This window comes from Tachyglossus aculeatus, unplaced genomic scaffold (genome assembly GCF_015852505.1).
Source record: "Tachyglossus aculeatus isolate mTacAcu1 unplaced genomic scaffold, mTacAcu1.pri SUPER_34, whole genome shotgun sequence".
Lineage (NCBI taxonomy): Eukaryota > Metazoa > Chordata > Mammalia > Monotremata > Tachyglossidae > Tachyglossus > Tachyglossus aculeatus.
Genome location: NW_024044839.1, coordinates 560,760 through 585,547, shown reverse-complemented (window position 1 = coordinate 585,547; position 24,788 = coordinate 560,760). Strand labels below are relative to the sequence as shown.

Genomic DNA, 24,788 nt, shown 5'->3' with positions numbered 1-24,788 from the left:
AGATAGATAGATAGATAATACATATCTATTCTATTTATTTTATTTTGTTAGTGTGTTTGGTTTTGTTCTCTGTCTCCCCCTTTTAGACTTTGAGCCCACTGTTGGGTAGGGACTGTCCCTATATGTTGCCAATTTGTACTTCCCAAGCGCTTAGTACAGTGCTCTGCACATAGTAAGCGCTCAATAAATACGATTGATGATGATGATGATGATGATGGAGGAAGAGGGGATGGTGAGAAGGGAGGGATGGAGGGAGAGGGGATGGAGGGAGGGGGATGGTGAGAAGGGAGGGATGGAGGGAGAGGGGATAGTGAGAGGGAAGGGATGGAGGGATGATGGAGGGATGGAGGGCTGGAGAGAGGGAGCAAGGAGGAGGAAGGAGAGGATGAGGGCGGGGCGGGGGCGGGGCCGAGGCGGAGAGGCAGGTGCAGCGGCGGGGAGAGGAGCGGGGCGGGGCGGGGCGGGGCGGGCGCCGCTGCTGAGAAACCGGGAGAGCGGCGAGAGGCGGCGGCGGCGAGGCTGGGATCGGGATCGGGATCGGGATCGGGCCCGGCTCCAGGCCCGGCCCCGGGAGCCATGGGGACGGCGGACTCGAAGCTGAACTTCCGGAAGGCGGTGATCCAGCTGACCACCAAGACGCAGGTGCGGGCCCGGTGAGCGCGGGAGCGGGGCCCCGGGCCCCGGGCCCCAGGCCCCAGGCCCCCGCCGCCCCTGCTTGAGGACTGACGTGTATCTAAGCCCGGAGCCGCTCCCAGCGAGCCTCGCCCAGCCCTCTCGCCCCCCGACCCTCCTCCTCCTCCGGGACCCCCGGGACCCCCGGCTAGGACATGGAGCCGCCCCCAGCCCCGCCGTGACTCAATGTAAACAAAGCCGGGCCGGGCCGGGCCGTCCCGTCCCCCCGAACAGCGGCCCGGTTGGGCCCGGTTGGGCCCGGTTGGGCCCGCAGGCCAGGCGGGGCCTTCTCTCCGTTTCCCCGAGCGGCCAGCGTCGCCCCCGGAGCCGAGCCTGTAATTTCAAAGGACCGACACTGGCCAGAGGAGGAGGAGGAGGAGGCAGGAGGGGGTTAGTCTGCAGGCCCCGGGAAAGGGGGGGCTGAGACCCCCTAACCCCAAATTGGAGCAGAGGGAAGAGGGAGGATCTGGTGAATCAATCGATCAATCGTATTGATTGAGCGCTTACTGTGTGCAGAGCACTGTAAGCGCCTGAGGTCTTGGAGGACGGGAGGATGGGGGAGAAAGAGGGTTAAACCGAGAATAGCCGAGGGTCGGGAGGCAGGGATACCCAGAAGAGAGAGGGAGGAGGCCCAGATGACGGACTGGTTGACCTGTCAGCCAGGGGAGGATGGGAGGATGAAAGGGGGCCTATTTCAGGAACCCCACCCCCACCCCCCGACCCGGCTTAGGTCACCCAGGCCCCCGCCACCCCAGCTCTCGGGGCTTTCAGGAATATTGGCGCGTTGTCGGGCAAAGGAGCAGGGGCGTGGGAAGGGTTAAGAGCAGGTGGCAGATGCCACGTTCGGAGTGAGCCTGGAGCCACGTGGAAGACAGGTTAGGGGAAGGAACCGCCCCTGTTTACCTGCAGCCAACGGCGGTGTCACCAGCCTCCTGCCCACCGACTCCAGCCCGGGAGGCTGCTGGCCCCTTTTGGGTGGGCTCTGGGTGCCCCCGCCGGGCGGGGGGCTAGCAGTCATGGGGGGCATCACTCAGGCAGGTGCCTTGGGCTGAACCCTTCCCTTCCTGCTCAGGGCCTTAGCTGAGAGTCTGGTAAGTGTGGCACTTAAGGAAGGGGCCACCCCAGGGAAAAGGAGGGACCGAGGGGGCATCTCTAGGCCTGGTGCTTTGAGGAAGAGTATGTGGTGGGTAGGGATACCAAGTACAGGTCCTCATTGCCGGCTCCCCTGGGAACTAGGGTAAGATCTAGAGGCGTCCGGTACTTGTGCCAGTCAAGTGTCAAATCATTGCTTCCCTCAGCATCCCCTTCCCCTGCATCAAGGAAAATGGGTAGAGGGTGAAAGAAGGTCCTCCTCGGGGGCAGAGGTGACTGGCATGGACCCTTACTTCCACACCTTCTGCTGCCCATCTATGTCCCCACCAGTCTATCTGTCCATCAGTAGTATTGACTGAGCCCGTACTGTGGGCCGAACACAGTCCTGAGCACTTGGAAGAGTACAATACTTAGCAGATGCAGTCTCTGCCCTGAAAGAGCTCACAGTCCATTGGGTGCAAAGCCCTGCATTTTAAGCGCTTAGGAAGTACAATAGAATGCAAAGCTCAAGAGCTTGGAGCCTAGCTGGGAGGACAGACACTAAAATAAGCTATATAGAGGAGGAAGAAGAGAAGTGGACGTGGAGTTGAGAGTAACCAGATGTATACAAAAGTGCTACAGGTGGATGTGAGTACAGAGATATGTGGTTGGTGTAGACATGTAGGGTGGTAGTTGCGGGTATAAATTCGAGGAAGAGGAACCAAGAATCGGGGAAGGTCTCCTGGAGGAGGTGAGATTTCAGGGTTTTGTTAATAGGGAGATCAGTTGTCTGGCGGATGTGGACGGGGAGGAGAGGAAGGAAAGTGCTGGCTCCATTTGGCAGAGGAGGAAACTGAGGTCAAGAATTCACGGAGCCACAGATGAAGCCTGAAGTTCAGGGTTCCTAAGATTGGAATCGGTGTCCCCAAATCTCCTTCATCCCATTCTATAGGGCAGGAGTGGGGAGACCGAGATTGCTTACCAATAGCAGGGACCGAATTTGAACCCACTGTCCCAGATGAAAGCAGGAGTGACCCTTTCCTAAGGCCGAGGCTGGTGTTTCTTTCAGACCTTCCCCTCCTTCCTGCAGGAAATCCTGTTTTCTTCCTGCCCCAGCCCTGTCCCTCCCCCTGCCCCCCAGCCCCCACCACTGGCTGCCCCTGCTGCTTTCTGCCCCTCATCTGGGGGGGCCAGCAGGCGTCTGGGTCCGTGAAGGGTCCAGTGACTGGGGCTGCCCTTCCTGGGGGCTGTACCCTGTTTTCCCGCTTGGGCTGTGGGCCCCTCCTGACAGCAAAGTGGGTGTTGCTGAGTTAGGAAATGGGTTAGGGCTTGGTGGCAGTGGGAGGGAAGGGGAGGAGCCGGCTGTGGTGGAAAACTGGGAAAGTTCCCCGAGGGAGCTGGGGAAGAAGGGCCCTGGATTCCAGACCTGGGACAGCCGCTGCAGCCCCAAGCTCTCAGTCCTTCCCTCTTCCCCCGGCACCCCTCCTTGTCCTCTTCTGTTCCGTGGCTGCCCTGAGCTGCCACAGGGGCCTTTCTCTGGCTTCTTCATGCAGGGCACTGTGTCCTGGGAGGGTCTGGGCCATGGGCTTTCTGGGGCACCCCCCACCCCGGGGCTATCTCTGTCCTTGGTCCATCTGGCCATGTCCATCTGTCTTTCCTTCGATTCCTGAAGGGCAGCCCCCACCCCCAGTCAGAAGGGGAAAGGACAGAGGGGCGAAGGGGGTGCGGGGGTCCTTTGAGATGGGGGAACTGGAGGGACGTCGTCATCCCCACTATTGCTGTCCCAGTGACTTCCGGCTCAGATCAACTGGCTCTACCAGTTTGGGGCCTTGAAGCCATTCTCCCAGGCTCTGGCCGCCAGACCCGGGCCTACTTCCTGCCCCCACGGCAGCTGAGTGCCTTGCTGCCACCTTGGACACAGGGCTGGTGACCCTCTTGTGCGAGGCCCCACTCAGCCCAGGGTGCCTGCTGCTCCAGTGGGAAAGGTGGGCTGCAGAGAGACCTTCAGAGGAAACCTCTGCAAAGCTGCTTCCTTCTGAGAGCATCCCTTTCCTTAGGGACTGTTTTCCTGTGGCCCATTTGGGCTCTGGGTTGTGCCAGCTCACTCCCTCCCTCTCCCCCATGACCTCGGGTGGTTGTTGGTATCTGGATTCTTCATCGGGCTCCTCAGCTGGGTTCTATCTGGAATCCTGGTGGAGTGGCAGAGGCCCAGAGGGGAGGCAATGACAGCTTGGCGCCATGTGAGGGTTTCTGCCCTTGGAATCTGAAATTCTGGCCAGAATCAAGGCACAAGCTGCAGTGACTCTTGGTCAAGGAGCCTCCCTTCCTGCTCCCCTCCCCTCCCCGTCCTCCTGCCACTCCCTGTCCCTCCCCACCTGGTTCCGGATTCAGACGGACCAGTGGCCGGGGAAGGGTCACCGAGGCCCAGGAGTCCCTCGTCTGTCCGTGTCCCCCCCGCCAGGCCCCGTTCAGTGTCCCTCTCTCCCCTCAGCCCGTGGAAGCCACAGATGATGCATTCTGGGACCAGTTCTGGGCCGACACGGCCACCTCGGTGCAGGACGTCTTTGCCCTGGTGCCCGCTGCCGAGATCCGGGCCGTGCGAGAAGAGTCACCCTCCAACCTGGCCACTCTGTGCTATAAGGTGTGTGCCCCCACCTCCACTCCGCCCCACCGCGTTTGCCTGAAAGGATCTGGTGATTCTATTTATTCAGCATTTACTGGGAGCTAAGTACTGTTTTCAGCCCTAGGGTAGATAAAAGACAATCAGAGTAGACCCAATCCCTGTCCCACACAGGGCTCACAGTCTAAGAGGGAGAACAGGTATTTTATCCCCATTTTACAGCTGAGAAACCTGAGGCCCAGAGATTTTAGGTGACTTACTCAGGGTTATACCGCAGGCCGGGGCAGAGCTAGAACTTGAACCCGGGACTCCCGACTCCCAAGCTCTTTCCACCAGGCCTCGCTCCCTCCCAGGGTGTTTCCTAGTGGAATCTTGTGGGTGCCTCTCCTGGGCTGTCCCCCCAGCCCCCAGCCCTCAGGGCTCTAGGGGCCCCAGCGCACCCACTTTGCCCCATCTGTCCCTCACCAGGCAGTGGAGAAGCTGGTGCAGGGCGCGGAGAGCGGCTGCCACTCGGAGAAAGAGAAGCAGATTGTCCTCAACTGCAGTCGGCTCCTGACCCGGGTGCTGCCCTACATCTTCGAGGACCCTGACTGGAGGGGCTTCTTCTGGTCCACCGTGCCTGGGGCTGGCCGAGGAGGGGTCTGTGCACCTCGCGGGGCCAGGGCCTGGGGCATGGGAGGGCGAGAGGACGAGGGTTGTCCTGAGAGGAGAGCAGGGGGGGCGGCTTCTCGCAGAAAGGATGGTTAAAGGCGACTAATTCAGGATCATTCCCCGTCCTGGCAGGAGCCACCTGAGCCCCCCAGGACTCAGCCTCCCCGCCCCTGGTACCTGCTGCCCCCCAGGACTCGGCTCCCCCGGTACCTGTTGCCCCCCAGGACTCAGCCCTCCACTGGTACCTGCTGCCCCCAGGACTCAATCCTCGTGCCCCGTTGCCCCAGAACTCAGACTCCGGTTCCCACTACCCCCTAGGAGTCAGTCCCCTGCCTTGTCTCTCCCAGCACCGGTCTAATGTGTACTGGATTCCTCTGCCCACCTCTCACACCTGTCTGGCCTTCTTCCCCTCTCCCTGACCTCCCTCCCACACACCCACTGAACAGATTTCAGCCCCCACCCCACCCCTCCCATTTATTTAACATCAACGAGCCCCCAGCTGGGCCTGGGACGCCTGGCTGCCTGCCCCAACACATCGGACTTCCTTGCCTGCCCCCAAGTCCCAAAGTGGGCTTGGGCTGAGGCCCCACATCCACTCTTGACATTGGCAGGGTGAGGAGGACGACGAGAATGCCCGGCCCCTGGCGGAGTCGCTGCTCCTGGCCCTGGCCGACCTGCTCTTCTGTCCAGACTTCACGGTCCAGAGCCACCGCAAGGGCAGCGTGGTGAGCCAAGCCAGGGTCCCGGGGGAGGCCTGAGCAGACCCAGCTGGCCTGCCCTGTTCCCCGAGGCTGGACAGGCTGGGAGCTGGAGGTTGGAGTCACCCTGGGCAGGGAGGGAAGCCCAGGAGTGGGTGGGGAGAAGGGCACAGGCCGTGCTGGAAAGATCCGTGGTGCCTGGTGCAGCACTGAGATGGAGGGGCAGCATCTGGCACAGCTGGAGGGATGCCAGCAGCCTCGGGACAGTGGCCCATTGTCTTCTGGAAGAGGAGTGAACGGGGCTCCGGGCCCAAGGGCTCCCACTCCCCGGGGCTCCAAGGCCCATGGTCCGGCCCTCTGGGCCCCAGGCCTCCAAGCCCCAGCCTGATTCCCTACCCACTCCCCAGGACTCATCCGAGGATGTCCACTCCCTGGACAGCTGCGAGTACATCTGGGAGGCCGGCGTGGGCTTCGCTCACTCTCCCCAACCCAGCTACAGCCATGACCTGAACCGGTGAGGTTGGGTGGGGCCAGGGGAGGCAGGCCAACTCTGCCCTTGTGGTGGGTCCCGTGACCCTTCCTAATCTGACGGCTGGTGCTGGGCGCCCGCGGCTCCCCAGGTGAGGCCCAGCAGACCCTCCGCCCCGCCCTCAGCCCTGCAGCCTGGCAGCCACGGGAGATGTGGGGGTGGGGGTGGCAGCCCAGGCCCTGATTCCCCCAATCCCTAGGACCGAGCTGCTGAAGTTGTTGCTCACCTGCTTCTCGGAGGCCATGTACCTGCCCCCTGCCAGTGACAGCAACAACGCCAACCCCTGGGTACAGTTCTTCTGCTCCACGGAAAACAGGTGAGTGGTCCCGGGGGTGGGCGAAGGAAGAAGGTGGTCTCCTCCTCCTCGTCCTCGTCGTCCTCCTCCTCCTCCTCCTCCTCCTCGTCCTCCGGCACCCCCACTCCAACTCCCACCTTGAGAAGATAATGCAGGCCTGCCTTAGAGGGAGGGCGCCTGCCCCCTGCTGGTGAAGGCTGGAAGTGCGGCTGCCGCTCTTATCATCATCATCATCAATCGTATTTATTGAGCGCTTACTATGTGCAGAGCACTGTACTAAGCGCTTGGGAAGTACAAATTGGCAACATATGGAGACAGTCCCTACCCAACAGTGGGCTTACAGTCTAAAAGGGGGAGACAGAGAACAAAACCAAACATACTAACAAAATAGAATAGATATGTACAAGTAGAATAAATAAATAAATAAATAAATAAATAGAGTAATAAATATCTACAAACATATATACATATATGCAGGTGCTGTGGGGAAGGGAAGGAGGTAAGATGGGGGGGATGGAGAGGGGGACGAGGGGGAGAGGAAGGAAGGGGCTCAGTGTGGGAAGGCCTCCTGGAGGAGGTGAGCTCTCAGCAGGGCCTTGAAGGGAGGAAGAGAGCTAGCTTGGCGGATGGGCAGAGGGAGGGCATTCCAGGCCCGGGGGATGACGTGGGCCGGGGGGGAAATCAGCCCCTTCCCACAGGTGTCCCAGGACCTCTCTTTGGGTCGACCCCTCGAGCCCTAACTCTCCCATGCCAGCCCTGATACCCTCCACAAAGGGACCCAGGCATCCAGCCTCCAAGCTGGGGCCTACCCCCCTCCATCTCTCCTTCCCCTCCCCAGGGTGACGGTCCTCTTCCCCCCCCCCCCCACCCCAAGGCCACCCTTCCCCTCTAGGCCTCCCGCCCCTTCTGACTGCCTTCCCCCCTCCACCGCAGGCACGCGCTGCCCCTGTTCACTTCCCTCCTCAACGTCGTCTGCGCCTATGACCCCGTGGGGTACGGGATCCCCTACAACCACCTGCTCTTCTCTGACTGCCGGGAGCCCCTGGTGGAGGGGGCTGCCCAGATCCTCATCGTCACCCTGGACTGCGATGGGGCCACCAGCGCCAGCCCCTCCGTGGACGGCACCACCACGGGCACTGCCATGGATGATGCAGATGTAAGGCCCCTTGCTTCCCGGCCTCGGCGAGGGCCCCTCCACCTGGTGGGGGTTCATGCCCTTTAGCACGGATCTGCTTCTGCCCAACAAGCACTGCCCACCTTGATGCCAAGCCTAGGTCCTCAAGAGAGAACGGGTGCCAGGAGTAAATGAATAGAACAGCCAAGTGCAGCAGAAAGGCTGGGGGCACCAGGACTGGCACCTGTGCTCTGGGCGGAGACCACTTGTGTCCTGTCTACTGTTGAGAGCCTCTCTTGGTGCCAGAGAGAGGCCATGTGGACTAGTGGAAAGGGTGTGGGCCTGGGATTCCTGGATTTTAGTCCCAACTCAGCTCCTGGCTTTCTTTGTGACCTTGAGCAAACTGCTCAACCTCTCTGGGCTTCAGTTTCTTCCTCTGTAAAAAGGGGGTAAGATACTGAAGAATATGGACTGGGTCCCATCTGATTATTTTGTATCGATCCTAGCTCAGTGCACTGCGTATGGCACAGACTAAACCCTGAGTAAATACAATAATGATGATGATGGAGATGAGGGGAAGGGAGGAGAGGTAATAGCTGCTGCTGCTGCTACTAACCAGGTTTACCCGTCCTGCAGCCTCCAGGCCCTGAAAACCTGTTTGTGAACTACCTGTCCCGGATCCACCGGGAGGAGGTGAGCCCAGAGCGGGTCCCGGCCCCAGCCCCGACCCCTCGCCCCCGGAACCGGCCCGGTGCTCAGGCTGGGCCCTGACCCCCCGCTTCCCGCAGGATTTCCAGTTCATCCTCAAGGGGCTGGCCCGCCTGCTGTCCAATCCTCTGCTCCAGACCTACCTGCCCAACTCGGCCAAGAAGATCCAATTCCACCAGGAGCTACTGGTTCTGTTCTGGAAACTCTGTGACTTCAACAAGGTGGAGCAGGATAAAGAGGCCCCGTGGGGGAGACAGGAGAGAGGGCACGGAGGGGAGCATGGAACTGGGGGTGGCAGATAGATCTTGTGACCAGACTTGGGGAGTCTGTTGAGAAGCATCATGGTCTAGGAGAAAGAGCCCAGGCCCTGGGAGTCAGAGGACCTGGGTTCTAATCCCAGCTCCTCCACTTGTTGGCTTTGTGACCTTGGGTGAGTCACTTAACTTCTCTTTGCCTCAGTTCTCTCATCTGTGAAATGTGATCCCCACGTAGGACAACCTGATTCCCTTGTATCTACTCTAGCACTAAGAACAGTGCTTGGCACTTAGTAAGCTCTTAACAAATACCATTATTATTATTATTATGTAACATCTCTGTGCTTCAGTTCCCTTATTTGAAAAATGGGGATTCAATACCTAATCTCCCTGTGTATACTGTGAGTGCCATGTCGGATCTGATGATCTTATATATGCCTCAGCACTTAATACAGTGCCTGCAACATAGTAAGCACTTAACAAATACCACAGTTAATATTATTATTACTGCTATTGCTATTACTACTACTAGTGGTGGAGCAGGGGTCCACCCCCATTTCCCTGGAGTTCCCTCCCCTCTTCCACATCTAGATTTCCTCTAGACTGTAAGGTCCTTGAGGATGGGGATGTGTCTACTTACTCTGTTGTACACTCCCAAGTGCTTAGTACAGTGCTCTGCTTACGGTGCTCTGCACAAGTACTCAGTCAAGTGATTGATCGATTGATTGTTCTGATCTGTTTCCCCCGGTGTAGAAATTCCTCTTCTTTGTGCTGAAGAGCAGTGACGTGCTGGACATCCTGGTCCCCGTCCTCTTCTTCCTCAACGATGCCCGAGCCGACCAGTGTAAGTCTCCGGGAGGTGCCGCCCGCCAGTCCGCCCGCCTGGTTTTCCTGTGCCCCTCTGCCCCGGCCCGCATCCTACCCGCCCCAACCCGCCGCCCACTGTGTTTTGTGTGCCCGTAGCGCGCGTGGGGCTGATGCACATTGGGGTCTTCATCCTACTGCTGCTGAGTGGGGAGCGCAACTTTGGGGTCCGGCTGAACAAACCTTACTCAGTGCGTGTGCCCATGGACATCCCGGTCTTCACCGGTACCCACGCCGACCTGCTCATCGTGGTGAGAGAGCCGGGCTGGGCCTGCCTCCGGACCAGACCGGCCCCGTCGATTGTCCTTCATGGTCCCAGATCTGCGTGTCCTGCCCACGGGCCCAAATGGACCCGCTCCTGCCTTGGACAGGCCCCACATTGTCCTTCACGGTTCCGCCCCCTGCCCAGAATGGCTCTGCCCACGGTCCCGTGGTCCCGCCCTGGGTTAGCCCTGCCCTCGGTCACCCACTGCTTTTGCGGGGTGGGTGTTTCGGTAGGCTGGACCACTTTGAGCTCTGGGTGAGCTTGAGCCGATCTCCATAGTTGGGCCCATCTGCCCTCCCAGGTGTTCCACAAGATCATCACCAGTGGCCACCAGCGCCTGCAGCCGCTGTTCGACTGCCTGCTCACCATCGTGGTGAACGGTGAGGGCTGGGGATCCCCCCCCCCTGCCAAATTTGGGGCCGCAGTGCATCCCGCGGGCTGTGATCCTAGCCACTGCTATCAGAGGGCGCCCAGGTACCGATTTACGGGACAGATCAGGGTGATTGATACCGTCGGCCGATGAAGCGTCTGAGCCCCATGGGGACAGGGACCGTGTCCAACTTGGTTAGCTTGTATCTACCCCAGCACCAAGTACAGTACTTAACACCTAGTAAGCGCTCAACAAGTACCATCATTATTATCATCGTCATTATTATTGGGCCTCCACTGTCCACCCTCGCAGGAGGGCGGAAACCCAAGGAAGCACCGTGCCCGTTGATGGCTGTGGGTGGGCTCAGCTCCGGTGATGCCCGAACGGCCCTTTCGAATGAGCAGCTCAGGCACGGTTTGTAGGCGGGCCGCGGTCCCTGCAGACAGACCCGGGGAGGGCTGGCCCGGTCCCTCCGAGGCTGGTCAGCATCCCCTCCATCCCCCCGCAGTGTCCCCGTACCTCAAGAGTCTCTCCATGGTGGCAGCCAACAAGCTGCTGCACCTGCTGGAAGCCTTCTCCACCTCGTGGTTCCTGTTCTCCAGCGTGCAGAACCACCACCTCGTCTTCTTCCTGCTGGAGGTCTTCAACAACATCATCCAGTACCAGTTTGATGGTGAGGTTCTTCCCCAGGCCCGGGAGCGGGACCCCCAAGGAGAAACCCCGGGTTGGTCCAGCTAGGACCCAGCCTTGGCGGTTGGAGAGGAGCTGCGTGACTTCGGCCCCCCGTGACACTCCAGGACATCTCTGGGCTCAGGGGCAGAGACCAGACCCTCACCCGAGGAGGCTGGAGACCCCTGCCTAGGGGACCTGACTCCAACAGGGACAGGAGGTTCGCAGCAGGGCCTGGTCTGTGCCTTTCCCTTGGCTGGGGGTGGGCTTCTTCTCGTCCCCGCTCTCCCCTGCCCCTGTGCCAAGCACTGGGGTAAACACAATATAATCAGAGAAGCAGCATGGCCTAACAGGAAGACCACAGGCCTGGGTGTCAGAGGACCTGGGTTCTAGTCCAGTCTCCTCCACTCATCTGCTGTGAGTCCCTGGGCAAGTCATTTAACTTCTCTCTGCTTCAGCTCCCTCAACTGCAAAATGGGGATTCAATACGTATTCTCCCTCCTACTTAGTCTGTGAGCCCCATGTGGGACCTGCGCTTAGTACATTGTTTGGTACATAGTAAATGTTTTACAACCACCACAGTTGGATCGTATACAGTCTCTGCCCACAGTGGTCATGTGTCATTACCCTTCATCCACGGGCCTGGGAGTCAGAAGGACCTGGGTTCTAATCCCGGCTCTGCCACTTGTCTGCTGTGTAACCTTGGGCAAGTCGCTTCATTTCTCTGAGCCTCAGTACCCTCATCTGTAAAAATTCGATTTGCTTGTATCCACCCCAGCGCTTAGTACAGTGACTGGCACATAGTAAGTGCTCAACAAATATTATTATCATTATTACTAATGATAATAATAACTCACAATGGGGATTAAGACTGTGAGCCCCATGGGGGACAGGGACTGTGTCCAAACCAATCTGCTTGTATCCACCCCAGCGCTCGTACAATGCCTGGCACATAGTGAGCGCTTAGCAGATACCACGATTAGTATTGTTTTTCTTCTTCTTCTTCTTGTTCACGTCCCTCCTCCATCGGGAAGTGTCCTCCGGGTCAATCAATCAATCAGTCATATTTATTGAGCGCTTACTGTGGGCAGAGCACTGTACTAAGTGCTTGGGAAGTACAAGTTGGGAACATATAGAGACAGTCCCTACCCAGCAGTGGGCTCACAGTCTAAAAGGGGGAGACAGAGAACAAAACTGAGAGTAGGGATTGTATGACCGCTTCCCCAGCTCTCCCCACGGTTCCCCTCAGCCTCATCTTGCCCCCTCCCGCCCAGGCAATTCAAACCTGGTGTACGCCATCATCCGCAAGCGGAGCGTCTTTCACCAGTTGGTGAACCTGCCCACGGACGCGCCCGCCATCCACAAGGCCCTGCAGCGGCGACGCCGGCCGCCCGACCCGCTGGCCCGCACCAACTCGCAGGAGGGGGCCTCCATGGAAGGCTCGCGGCCGGCTGCCCCCGCCGAGCCGGGCACCCTCAAGACCAGCCTGGTGGCCACCCCAGGTCTGGCCGTGACCCTGGGGTGTGGGGGGGCGGGCAGGTGGGTGGGCGGCCCAGGCGCCTTCCGCCCGTCGGGGTGAGCGTTGGGGGTGAGAGGGTGGAGGGGCGCGGTGGGACCTCGGGGCTGGGGTGGGAGAGAAGGCGGCTCGGCCCACCCTGCCCCTCCCAAACCCCGGGCCCAGCCCATCTCCCGCCCCTGCGGCCCCCAGGCATCGACAAGCTGACGGAGAAGTCCCAGGTGTCCGAGGACGGAACCATGAGGTCCCTGGAGCCGGAATCTCAGCAGGGCCCGGTCGAGGCCTCCACCACGGGCGACTCCTGGAATGGGGTAAAGTCGGGGTGGGGGGAGGAGGGGGGCGCAGGGCTGGGGGGAGTGGGTTTTGTGGAACAGGGACTGCGTCCAACCCAATTTGCTTGTATCCACCCCAGCGCTTAGTACAGTGCTTGGCACATAGTAAGTGCATAACAAATACCAGAATTATTATTATTATCCCTCTGGGCCACCTTTGCCCGGGGAAAGGCATCCTTACCGGGCCAGGACGGGAGATCGTCCCGCCTCCTGGGAGACCCTGGGATTGGACCGGGGGCCCCGGGGTCTCTGGGGAGCTTGGCGTGAGAGGCCCGGATCTCTGGGCCGCCCCCGCCCTTGGGTGGCCCCTGGGATCCAGCGCGCTTTCTCTCTCCCTCATCCATCTCCCTTATCAGCGGCCTGTCCTGGCCACGGCCTTCACCTGCCTGTTCCCCATTCCCTCCACCCTAAAACTGTCTGCGGGAGGAGCCTCGGGCTCCTCGGAGTTGAGCTGGGGAACAAAGGCCGCCGGGCAGCTGCCGGGGCCTGGCTGGCCGTGGGGAAAGTGGGCCTCAGGGAGAGGCAGCTGGTGGCTAAGGGGACCCCCCGGCCTCCTCTGGCCCCTTGCCCCAGCCCCCTAGGCTTCTCTGGGCTCCCCAGGACCCACCTCAGGCCACGGTGGGACGGGACTCTGAGCCTTGGCCCTGCTCTGAGTGGGGAGAGGGACACTGACAGGCCTAGGGATACTGGAAAGTTGGGGCAGGGGGGTGTGAGATGCACTGTTGGTCTCTCCACCTGACGCTCAGGGTGGGAGAGGCAGGGTCCTCCCAGTCGCCCCATCCTCCCCTGCCCTCCACTTCTGGCTTTTCCCCACACCCCCACGTCTCCTCAGTCCTCAATCCCCCTACTCTCCTTCCCTCAGGAGCCAGGGCCAGGCTGGCGAGAGCAGCGGCGGCCCTCCAACGCTTCGGCCACTGGACAGTGGAATCCGACGCCGGACTGGGTGAGGGGTACCTCCCGGGAGGGGCAGCCGGGTGGAGGGCACCCCGAGGGGCCTCAGCCCTGGGCCGGCCCCAGGCCCTGACGCCTGGGTCCACCTGCCAGGTCCTGTCCTGGAAGTCCAAGCTGCCGCTGCAGACCATCATGCGGCTGCTGCAGGTGCTCGTGCCCCAGGTGGAGAAGATCTGCATTGACAAGTGAGAAGGGCCGGGGGGCCGGGGGCAGGGAGTCGACGGGCCGCCGAGGCCGGCGAAGGGCACGGCGGGTGGGCACCGAAAAGTGCCAGGCAGGTGCTTCTGTCTAAGCCGGGGAGAGGGGGTGAAAGAGGATGGGGGAATCCGCCCCCCTCCGCTCCCCCCTGAGAATTGGGGCGAGGTGGGGAAGGGGCCGAGCGTCCCTGGGCAGCCTGTGGGGCCCACCGTCCCTCTGTGCTGGACCATGGGAGCGACTCTGAGCCTTCTGCCTCCCCTTTCCCCCGTTTCCACTCTCCCTTCCGGCCTGCCCTCGCCCCCGATCCCCTGGCAGGGGCCTGACGGACGAGTCGGAAATCCTCAAGTTCCTGCAGCATGGCACGCTGGTGGGGCTGTTGCCTGTGCCGCACCCCATCCTCATCCGAAAATACCAGGCCAACGCGGGCACCGCCATGTGGTTCCGAACCTACATGTGGGGCGTCATTTACCTGAGGTAAGGCCGGCGGCTCTGCGGATGGTCACAGTAGCCCACCCGGCTGCCCGCTGGCACCCACCCCTTCACCACCCGGCTCCTGGTACTACCGGTTCCCCATCAGTGACTCGGCCCATTCTGACCTGGCTCAGCTCGGAATAGCCATGAGAGCCGGAGTCCTCCGGCAGGGCAGATGGGGGGGGCTCCGCGCTCTGCTCTAGACTCGCCTCCGTCCCTGGCATGGGGAGGGGAAGGGGCGGCCGCTGCCCCGGATCCCGGGCAGGGTTGGGGAGGAGCGGGGAAGCGGAGGCTCGGAGGGGCAGATCAAGGACCCCAGAATCTCCCACCTCTCTTCCCAGAAACGTGGATCCCCCGGTCTGGTATGACACGGACGTGAAGCTGTTTGAGATCCAGCGGGTCTGAGGCTGGAGCGGCTCAGGGAGCTGGAGGCAAGGAAGGGGTCCCGCCCCCTGACCCCCGCCACCCCCCCCGGCCTCCGGACCCCCACCCGTTTCCACCTGCCGTTTTGAGCTCTAATAGCCCCGTCCAGCTCTGAGTGGCCGAGGCGCTTCGCCCCGGCTGCCTGTGTTCTCTGTGCCCCCCGCCCGCCCCCAACCCCATGCGGGACAGCTGCAGGGAGAGAATCAGCCGCGGAGGGCGGGGCGAGGGGAGGGAAAGGGCCTCCGGCTCCCCGTCCCCCTCCCAGCCCGAGGCCCTTCTCTGTCCTCGGTCCCCCAGGCTCCGCAGCCCCCGCCCTCCCGCCCCTAGCCCACCTCCAGTCCATTTCAGGGCCTCGGCTGCCCTGTCCGGTCCACGACGCTCTTCCCTGCGGGCTGCCGGGAGCCACCTGATTCAGGAAAAAGGGACCGAGGCCCCCGGCCTCGTGGACTTGCCCTCCCCCCACCCCCAGCCCAACCGCGCAATGTCGGGCTGGGCAGAGGAAGTGGGGGCGTGGGGTGGTATCCTGGGAGAGGAAACCATGGGCATCGTGAGCGTCCCCCTGGGCCTTGACCTTGGGCCCCAAGGGTCACTCACGTCACCTCTTGGCTCCTGCCCAACGTGTGACCCTCTCATTCATAAAGAAACCGTTCAGCTGGAGGGCTGGAGTAAGGAAGGGGAGGGAGGGGAGCTGGGTGTCGCCCCCGCCCCCCTGAGTCTCTCTCTCTGTGTGTTCCCCGCCTGTGTTCGTACAATCTCTGCTCCGTGGCGCTGGAGTCGCAATGGACAATCTGCTTCTTTACAGAATAAAGCCCCTCCCCTCTCCTGGCTCTGCGCGTCTTGTCCCGGCTTCCTTCCCACGGCGTCGCGGCGGGGGTGGGTTGTGGCCACCGCCCGCGGCCTCCCGACAGCCCCCCTGGGCACCAGCCAAAGATGGGACAGCGGCAGCCCCCTCCTCCGCAATGTGCCCCCCGTGCCCCCTCCGCGGGCGGGGGCCCCCGCCTGCCTGTCCTGTCCTCCTGGAGCCCGGCGCGTGCCCGGAGGGTGCGGTTGCTGGCCAGCTCAGCCCAGTTCCTCTGGGAGCCCCGGGGTTGCGGGTGGTGGGAGCCAGGGCCGCCCGGCGCCGGCGAGATGGATGGAGCTGTCAGTTCCCCACCCCGCTTCCCGAGCAGGTTCCTCCCCCTCCCCGCGAGGCGCGGCCGGACGGGCAGGCCCAGGGCACGGAGGGTACCGACGGTCTGTGCCCAGTCCCTCCCCTCTGCCCTGGCCCCCGGGCTGTGGGGCCAATAACCTCTTCCTCATGGGCGAGGCCTGGGCCCCAGATCACTTCCCCTCCGCCCCCTTCTTTTCCCAGGGTGTCACCCCCCTCCCCTCTTCCGCCCCTTCTCTGGGCGCTGCCTGCCTGTCTTCTCTCTGCCCCTCACCCCTCTGCAGCTCCCCACCCCACCCCGACTCCTAGACTGTGAACTGTTGAGGCCGGGGATCGTGTCTACCTCCCTTATTGCACTATGTCGTACTGCACTCTCCCAAGCACCTAGAAACGTGTTCTCCACCCAGGAAGCGCTCAATAAATGCCACTGTCGGGCTATTGACCCCCTGGGCTCGGGCAGACAGAAGTCCAGCTCCTGTCCATCCTTCCCCCGCACTGTTCTCCCCCCCCACTTCTCCCCCGCCGCGCCCCTGCCCATCTCTCCCCCCCACATGTCCCTACCCTCCCAACCCTCCTCCCCGCGCCGAGTTCAGCTGCTGCCTGGCTGGGAGCGACCGCAATAAACCACAATTCAAGTGACCAAACAAACGGCGTTTATGGCAGCAGGACGAGAAGAGTCGATCGCTGCCTGGCAGCTAATTAACGAGCTCTTAGGCCTGTTGTCCAGCTTGGGGAGGAGGTGGGGCCCGGGGCCCGAGGGGGCACCTTGCTCTGCTCTGCCGGGACCACCCCCCCCCCCGACCCCCCACCACCTCCACCGGTGTCCGACTCTCGGTCAGATGGGCTAGCCTTGAAGTTGGTTCTCCAAGAGGGAGGACCTAGGCCCGGGGTCCTCGGGCTCAACCCTGCCCGCCTGGAGCGACCCAATAAATACGATTGATTGATTGATTGATTGAGAGCCCAGGAGCCGCGACAGAGGACGACTCGGGTCAGCGAGCTGGGCTGGCTGAAGAGGGGTCAGGGCCGGGTGGCCCGCAAAACATATTATTTTGTTAATATGTTTTGTTTTGTTCTCTGTCTCCCCCTTCTAGACTGTGAGCCCACTGTTGTGTAGGGACCGTGTCTATATGTTGCCAACTTGTACTTCCCAAGCATTTAGTACAGTGCTCTAGACACAGTAAGCGCTCAATAAATACCATTGAATGAATGAATGAATGAGAAGAAGCGGCCTCCAGCAGCAGGAGCTCGGGGTGTGGAGGGTCGGGAGAACGGGGGTCGGGGGAGAGCCCGGGAGGAGCGAAGGGCCGGGCTGGCTGGCCGCCCCTCATCCCCCGTTTCGCCGGCCCGGGCCCGACCTCAGGCCCCCAGGTAGACCTCCACCAGACCCCCGACCGAGTGCATGCGGTAGAAGACGCCGAGAGGCAGGCCAAAGTTGACGACGGTGAACCAGGTCCGGTAGCCGTAAAAATCTTTCTCCAGCCCGTTTTCAAACTCGGGGTGTGCACCGAACGCCGGCATTATCCACAGCTGGGGAGAGGCGGGGGTGAAGGGAACCCGGGGAGGGCCGGGGAAAGGAACCAGAGTGATGAGAGCCCGGGCTTGGGAGTCAGAGGACCTGGCTTCCAATTCCTGCTCCTCCTCTTGATGTAACTTAAGTTCTTTGGGCCTCAGTTTCCTCATCTGCAAAACGGGGATTAAGTACTGCTCCCTCCTATTTAGACCATGAGTCGTAGCTGGGCCAGGGACTAATTATCTTGGATCTACCTCAGCGCTTAACACAGTGCTTGGCACGTAATGAACACCGAACAAGTTCCATAATGAATTAATAACTAACTGAATTAAGGTCGTGGGTACTAATCCCAACTCCGCCACTGATCAGCTGTGTGACTTTGGGCAAGTCACTTGACTTCTCTGTGCCTCAGTTACCTCATCTGTAAAACGGGGATTAAGACTGTGAACCCCACGTGGGACCACCTAATCACCTTGTAATCTCCCCAGCGCTTAGAACAGTGCTCTGCACGTAGTAAGCGCTTAACAAATGCCACCATTATTATTATTATTAAGGAGAGGAGGGGGCGGGGCGACGGATAGGGAGGTGGGAGGTGAGGATTGGACGGGGGGAGGGGGAAAAGGAGGAGGCGCCGGGGCCTGGAGGGGGATCAGGTAGGACTCCCAGCTCCCGCCACTCCCCCCAACCTCCCCGACGCCCCCTCCCCGCGCCCGCCGTGCCTCACCGTGATGTTGCAGAGCACGAGGAAGAGGGAGATCTCCTTGAGTGCTCGGCGTTTCCAGTTGAGGTGGCTGTAGGAGTAGATGTAGGCCAGAGAGGCCCGCCGCAGCTCATGCCCCAGCTCGAGCACCGAGTCTCGGCGGGGGGCGTGCGGGACCCCCGCCCTCTCCGTCTCCCTCTCCGTCTCCCTCTCCGTCTCCCTCTCTGTCTCCCCCTCCGTCTCCCCCTCCGTCTCCCTCTCCGTCTCCCCCTGGGCCCCCTCCTTCCTCGCCGGCGGCCCGGCCCCAACCCAGAGCGGCCGGCGGTGCAGCCCCTCGATGATGAAGACGTTCTGGGTGAGGTGCTGGGCGACCAGCAGGATGGAGTAGGCCAGGATGAGCCCGTGGACCGGCTGTCGGAGGCGGGTGGCCGCGATGGCCACGATGGAGAAGTAGGAGATGCCGAGGGGGCCCAGGGCGGCGCCCATCAGCAGGAAGACATCCAGGCTCCGCGTGGGGTTCTTGACGGTGTCCAGCTCGCGCTCCTCCAGCCCGTGGATGGCGGTGCCCAGCAAGGCGGCCAGTGCCATGGCCGGCAGGACGCTCACGTAGTAGGCGTAGTAGAGGGTGAAGTACTGGCGCGCGATGGCCGGCCCGCTGGCCTCGATCTGGAAGATGACGAAGACGCAGACGCCGGCCAGCAGGGCCAGGAGGCCCAGCAGCGGGCCGAAGATGGCCCCGTGCAGGCGGAAGGCGGGCGGGGAGTGGGCGAGCAGCTGCGGGGGCCTGCGCCCCACGTTCTGCCACATGACGTAGAGCACCGCGCACGTGATGAGGCTGTACTCCGTGCTGAAGGGGTACAGCATCAGGTACCCTTTCTGGAAGAACTTGCACACGCTGCCGTTCGGGCACAGGCAGGTGTTTGTGCCGTTGCCTAAGGAGGGGCGGGAGGAGGGCAAGGCTCAGGCCGGGCCGGGACCTACCCTACGCTGAGCGCTTTGTCAATTGCCGGACGTCTGAAAAACGCTTTGACCGGTGCCTCCTGTATGGAGAGCGCTGGGCCGGGCTCCTACTGTACACAGGGCCCTTGTTGACATGCCTACGGTGTGCAGAGCGCTGTACCAGGCACCTACTGTGTGCAGAGCATTTTGCCGGGTGCCTACTCGTATGCCCTATTCTAAGCATTTGGGATATTAAGACAGAAGCTATCTGTACCCTCTGGAGGCTGACAGTCTTAGCGGGGAGACAGGCAGGCACAGACTATTTACTTATTATTACTACAACTGTGAGCCCAGGGTGGGCCAGGGGCCGTATTTGACCCGACTGTCTTCTTATTATTAGTACATCTATTCCAGCGCCTACTACAGTGCTTAGCACATAGTAAGCGTTTAAAAAGTACCACAGATATTATTTTCGAGCAGTGGGAGAGGGGGAAAAGAACAAGGACAGAACAGGTAGCAGTACGAGGACATAGCTACATAAAAAATTAAATACATAATTCATTATACAGGTAAATAAGCATACGCACATAAGGGACTGAGAATGGGATTTCAGGACCTAAATCGCTGGCCTAGTGGATAGAGCCCGGGCCTGCGAGTCAGAAGGACCTGCGTTCTAATGCTGGTTCTGCTACTTGTCTGCTGTGTGACCATAGGCAAGTCACTGAACTTCTCCGTGCCCCAGTTACCTCATCTATAAAATGGGAATTAAGACTATAAGCCCCATGGGTCAACCTGATTAGCTTGTATCCACCCTAGCACTTAGAACAGTGTTTGACACATCATAAGCCCTCAAAGAGATTATTGTTATTATTAGGCTGTCACAGGAGTGGAGGTGATGAGGTTAGGGGAGGGGCGGCAGGGGTCACGCCTGTTCCAAACCTGTGAACTTCTCCATGAGGGCAGTGAGCTCGGCCTCCATCTCGCGGTGCAGGGAGTCGTTGGTGACCGCCAAGGCCCAGAGGAGGAGGTTGGTGGCCAGCGTCAGCATCAGGCCGCACCTGGGCCCGGAAAGACCTGCACTGCTGACCCTGGGGTGGACTCTGACCTTCCAGCCTGTGGAGGCCTAAGCACCCGACTCTCCAGGCACGTTCTGCTTAGGGCCTGGATGGTCAACCGTGAAGCCCTCTCCTAACCCCCCCGCTACTTTCCCTAAGGGGGCTGTATCCAGCTGATGGCCGAAGTGGAAGGTCTGCCCTCTCTTGTTCCTTTCCCATCCACTCCCAGAGGTCAGCAGCGATAGGAGATCCCAGAGTCCCATCTGACCCCCCGAAAAATGACGCCCAAGGTCTCCAAGGGAGAACTGAGCTTTCTGACTGCAGCAGAGAAGGGTGAGTCCAAGGTCTGCCTGACGTGGTGGGGAGAGGGTCCCTTTAATCCCCCTACCTGGTGAAGTTGGTCTGGACCTGGACACAGTCCTTGCAGTGGCCCCAGAGCACATAGGTCTGAAAGAGGACAGGGATAGTCAAATCCAGGAGAGAGAGAGAAAGAGAGAGAGCATGTGTGTGTTTTGGGATAATTGGTACACCGCTCTGAAGCTGAGATGCCACAGAGTCTGGAAATGATCAGACCGAGGCCAAATAAAAATATAAATGTCACTGAATCGCGGGGCTCGGGCCCTTACCCCTCTGGCTCCCGCCCCTCTGCCCACCCCCTCTGCCCCTTTCCTGTCCCGGGTCTCGCCAGTTCTCAGCTCCCTCGGACACTAGTCCTCAGACTGGGGACACTGTGCGCTGGGAGATTTCTAGAAGTGAATTTTGTAGGTGTGGCAATGTGTACCCGGACCTGCTGACAGGTCTTCACCTCCACGTGTGTGTGGAGTTGTCTATGGGTGGAGTGTGTCTGCGTATTGGTTCCTGGGGGGGCTGGTGGGGGCGGAAATGACAGTGTGTGGGTGTGTGAGACGGCAGCGTGCTGAGTGTGTCTGTGTGTTTGCGTGGGAGTTTGGGCACAGTGTGTCTGCCTCAGATCATCAATCAATCCTATTTATTGGGATTCTGACTGCTGTACTAAGTGCTTGGGAAAGTACACTACAACCGAGTTGGTAGCACATTCCTTGCCCGCCACGAGCTTACAGCGAGGGGGAAACAGACATTGATATAAATAAATTACGGATGTGCCTGTTGCTGCCTGGGGGTGTTTTTCGTGGGGAATGGCAGTATGTGTGAGAGTGTGTGTGTGCGCGAAGTGAAGGGGGGGCGGGGGCGGGCCGGGTGTCACCTGGACGCCGATGAAGACGACTTCGAGGATGGGGAAGACGAGCTGCACCTGGGACTTGCAGTGGACGTGGCCCACGTCGTAGCCAACGCGGAAGAGGTTAAGGATGGCGCTGCAGACACCAAACAGGACCAAGGAGCCTGGGCCGGGGGTGGGGGGCGATGAACACGGGCGAGGGGCCAGCGTCAGGACCTGCGCCGCCCCGCCATCTCCTCCTTTGTCTTGTCCCCCCACCCCTCTCAGTCTAGACCCCGGGAGCCACCCCGCAACCCCAACCTACCTCTCACCCAGAGAGGCCCGGCATGGGGGTCGCGGTGCGGGATGGCCTGGGGCCGCCGGGCAGTGCCCCCCAGGTAGTAGAGGAGCCAGAGCAAAGAGAGGACCTTGAGGACGGCCAGGAGGATCCAGACATCCCCCAGGGTGACGGCCTCGTGGTTGAAGATCATGCTGCAGATGAAGGCCCCGCCGAGGAAGACCAGGTTGAGGGCCAAGAGCCCCGAGAAGAGCTGGCCGGCCTTCTGAGCCTGCCGGTGTCGCCGCAGCAGCAGCGCGCACTGTCGCCGCACCCACGACTTCTCCGGACGGCCCGCGGAGGCACTGGGCTTCGGGGGCCGGGGACCCCGGGATCCCGGGCTCCCTGCACTGTCCTGGTCCGCCATGGCTCCCGGAGTCCTCGGCGGCCTGGAGGGGGCAGGGAACCAAGGCTGGAGTCTGGAGTGGGGAGAGTGGGCCGTCCACTCCCCCCCCCCCGCCACATGCACACACAGACGTAAGTATACTTGCAACCAGGAGCACACACAGGCATACACACACTTACAAACACACCCTACACACGTACACACACATCTTCGCACGTGTCAACACATATACACAAAGACATACATTCATTACACACACAAACACTTCCACACCTCCCCACGTGCACACAGGCCCCCTCACACCCATACACACCTATATACGTGCCCAGAAACATACACACCTATTCACTCCAGACTTACATACAAACACTCTCACACCTCTCCACATGCGCGCGTACACCCCCCCATTCACCTGCCCACCCAAACACGTCACCAGGGTCATAACTATTCTGAACTAGAGGCCAGAATAGACTAAGACTAAGCCCCACTTTTCCTCATCTCACACTCCCTTCCCTCTTCCCCCCGCTCCCTGCCCCACAGCAGTTATGGATGCATCTGTCATTTTATTTATTTATATTGATGACCGTTTACTTGTATTGATGTCTGTCTCCCCCCCTGCAGATTGTGAGTTCGTTGTGGGCAGGGATTGTCTCTCTTTATTACTGTATTGTACTTCTCCAAGCGCTTGGTAGAGTGCTCTGCACACCGTAAGCGCTCAATAAATATGATTGAATGAATGAATGAATGAATGAATGAATTAACGAAAATGAATGAACTCAGTAGGCTGTAGAGCTCCTCGAGGACAAGGGGCCTGTATGTTTTGCCTGTTTTTTCCACCCAAGCGCTCAATACAGAGTGTTGCCGTCGTGGGCATCAGCACGAGCCATGACTACTGTTACTCACCTTGCCCCCTGGCAGCGTTGGCGGGGGCCGGGGAGTGTGAAGGGGGAAGTGTCCTCGCTTTAGTCAGTCGCCGTTCCTCCGGGGTGGCCCCTCTGCCCCTGACTCCCAACCCACTCCGGTCTCACTTCCCCTTCTCATTGTTCCTCTCCAGTCCCTCCCTGCCTGATGCCCCGTTGTTGGGTAGGGATTGTCTCTATTTGTTGCCGAACTGTACTTTCCAAGCGCTTAGTACAGTACTCTTTATGCATTCATTCATTCATTCAATCGTATTTATTGAGCGCTTACTGTGTTCAGAGCACTGTACTAAAGCGCTTGGGAAGTACAAGTTGGCAACACATAGAGACGGTCCCTACCCAACAGTGGACTCACAGTCTAGCACACAGTAAGCGCTCACTAAGTACGACTGAATGACTGATGCCAACTCCCTGCGTCTCCCTCCAGCTTCTCCTTGTCTCCCTTCTTCTCCCTCTCCTTCTCTCTCTCGCGTCTCCCTCCTGCTTCTTCCTCCCGCTTCCCCCTCTCCATCTCCCTTCTTTCTGCTTCGGTGGCTGGAGAGTTTCAGTCCACCAGTCGGATGCCCTGATGCTGAAACGCGAAAACCGCGGTAACCTGGGAGCCCTCCCCGCCAACAGCCCGGCTCGCCCGGCACCTCGGCCTCAGCCCCCGCGCCCCGCTGGCTTTCACTACGATCGATCGTTATCTCTTCTCCCTGCGCGTTCACACGCGAGGTGATTGAGTGGGCCGGGCCGTGTTCTCCCCTCCCATTCTCCCTGAAGTGACACGTCTGGGGCAGGGGCAGTTCACCTCATGGAGAAAAAGGGCTCCCCGTCGGGGGTCGGAGCTGGGAGAGCTGGGGGTGCTAGGCCCGGAGAAGGAGTGGGGGGCGCGGGGCAGGCCAGGGCTCGGCAGCGGTGGCCCTGAGTGGGGGGCACCAGGGCCTGCCCTACTGTCTTCTGTGAGAGCCTCACACCGTGGGGGTTTCTCACCTTTTTAGACTGTGAGCCCACTGTTGGGTAGGGACTGTCTCTATATGTTGCCAACTTGTACTTCCCAAGCGCTTAGTACAGTGCTCTGCACACAGTAAGCGCTCAATAAATACGATTGATTGATTGATTGACCTCCCTCCCGCGGCCCTGGCCGAGCCCCGGGACCTAAACGCTTTGCGGAGCGTGTGCGGCCTCTGCCGGGGCTGGAGTCGCCTGGAGACCCCAACCCCTCAGTCCCCTTCCCGGCGGTGCCAGGGCCACCATATCGCCGGGGACGGGGAAGGCCCGAGTTGTGCCCAGGTTGTGTGTGTGTTTGTGTGGCATAGGCACCAGACGGGTTTGTGGGTCGCGGTTAGAGGCGTGTGGCGACAGGACCGAGAGCTTTGGGTGAGGGGTGCGGTGGCAGGGAAGGGGAAGGAGGGGTCTCTCTGGGAGCCACCGGCCGGGAGGGAGAGACTTCGAGACTGGGACGAGCGGGCGGGAGGGCGGATGGATGGACAGACGGCCTCAGGCCCCCCGGAAACCGGGCAGACGGGGGACTGGCAGAATATCCCCAACCCCGAGCAAAGGACCCGAGCAGAGGGGGCCTTCGTCCCTCCCCGTCCCGGATTTAGCGTCCATATCTCGGGGGGGCTCTACCCTCTGGCCCCGAGGGGCTCCCCGCCTCGGCCCCGCGTGGCCAGGACGACACCGAGGGCAGCGGGCTTCTCCCCGGGGAAACTGAGCCCCGCTGTTGCTCTCGCCGCGGCCCAACCTCCAGCTGGGGAGCGGAGCGGGCGGGGCGGTTTTACCTGAGCGCTGGCCCGGCTGGCAGCGTCGCTGGCTCGGGTGGCACGGTCGCCGGTCGCGCAGCCTCTGCCGGGAGCCGGGCCGCTCCCTCCAGGGGAGACGAGATCCCCCCGCCCCCGCCCCGAGAGGCGCCCCTCGCCTGCTGGGCAGTACGCAGCCGTGGCCCGTGGCCCAGCTGGGTCCCATCGATTTTTTCCTGTTGACTCTGGGAATCTCATTAATCCCTTCTTA

General features: G+C 60.8%; 2 protein-coding genes across 2 annotated transcripts; one reads left to right on the top strand and one right to left on the bottom strand.

Annotated features, from left to right (window-relative positions):
* Positions 1–527: 527 nt before the first annotated feature.
* Positions 528–15,159, top strand: HID1 (HID1 domain containing). Its single transcript, XM_038741939.1, has 19 exons — positions 528–642; positions 4,235–4,384; positions 4,832–5,002; positions 5,626–5,739; positions 6,120–6,226; positions 6,441–6,557; positions 7,470–7,692; positions 8,287–8,343; positions 8,439–8,579; positions 9,366–9,456; positions 9,576–9,727; positions 10,043–10,121; positions 10,620–10,784; positions 12,055–12,282; positions 12,489–12,607; positions 13,491–13,571; positions 13,673–13,764; positions 14,093–14,251; positions 14,590–15,159. Exons 1-19 carry the CDS (start codon positions 577–579, stop codon positions 14,651–14,653), a joined length of 2,376 nt encoding a protein of 791 aa, XP_038597867.1. The 5' UTR covers positions 528–576; the 3' UTR covers positions 14,654–15,159.
* A 2,015-nt stretch (positions 15,160–17,174) lies between these two features.
* OTOP3 (otopetrin 3) lies at positions 17,175–24,598 on the bottom strand. The gene is made up of 8 exons (XM_038741966.1): positions 24,560–24,598; positions 21,522–21,922; positions 21,245–21,381; positions 20,411–20,469; positions 19,907–20,025; positions 18,338–18,960; positions 18,053–18,232; positions 17,175–17,345 (listed from the first exon to the last, which is right to left on the bottom strand). Exons 2-8 carry the CDS (start codon positions 21,898–21,900, stop codon positions 17,175–17,177), a joined length of 1,668 nt encoding a protein of 555 aa, XP_038597894.1. The 5' UTR covers positions 21,901–21,922; positions 24,560–24,598.
* Positions 24,599–24,788: the final 190 nt, after the last annotated feature.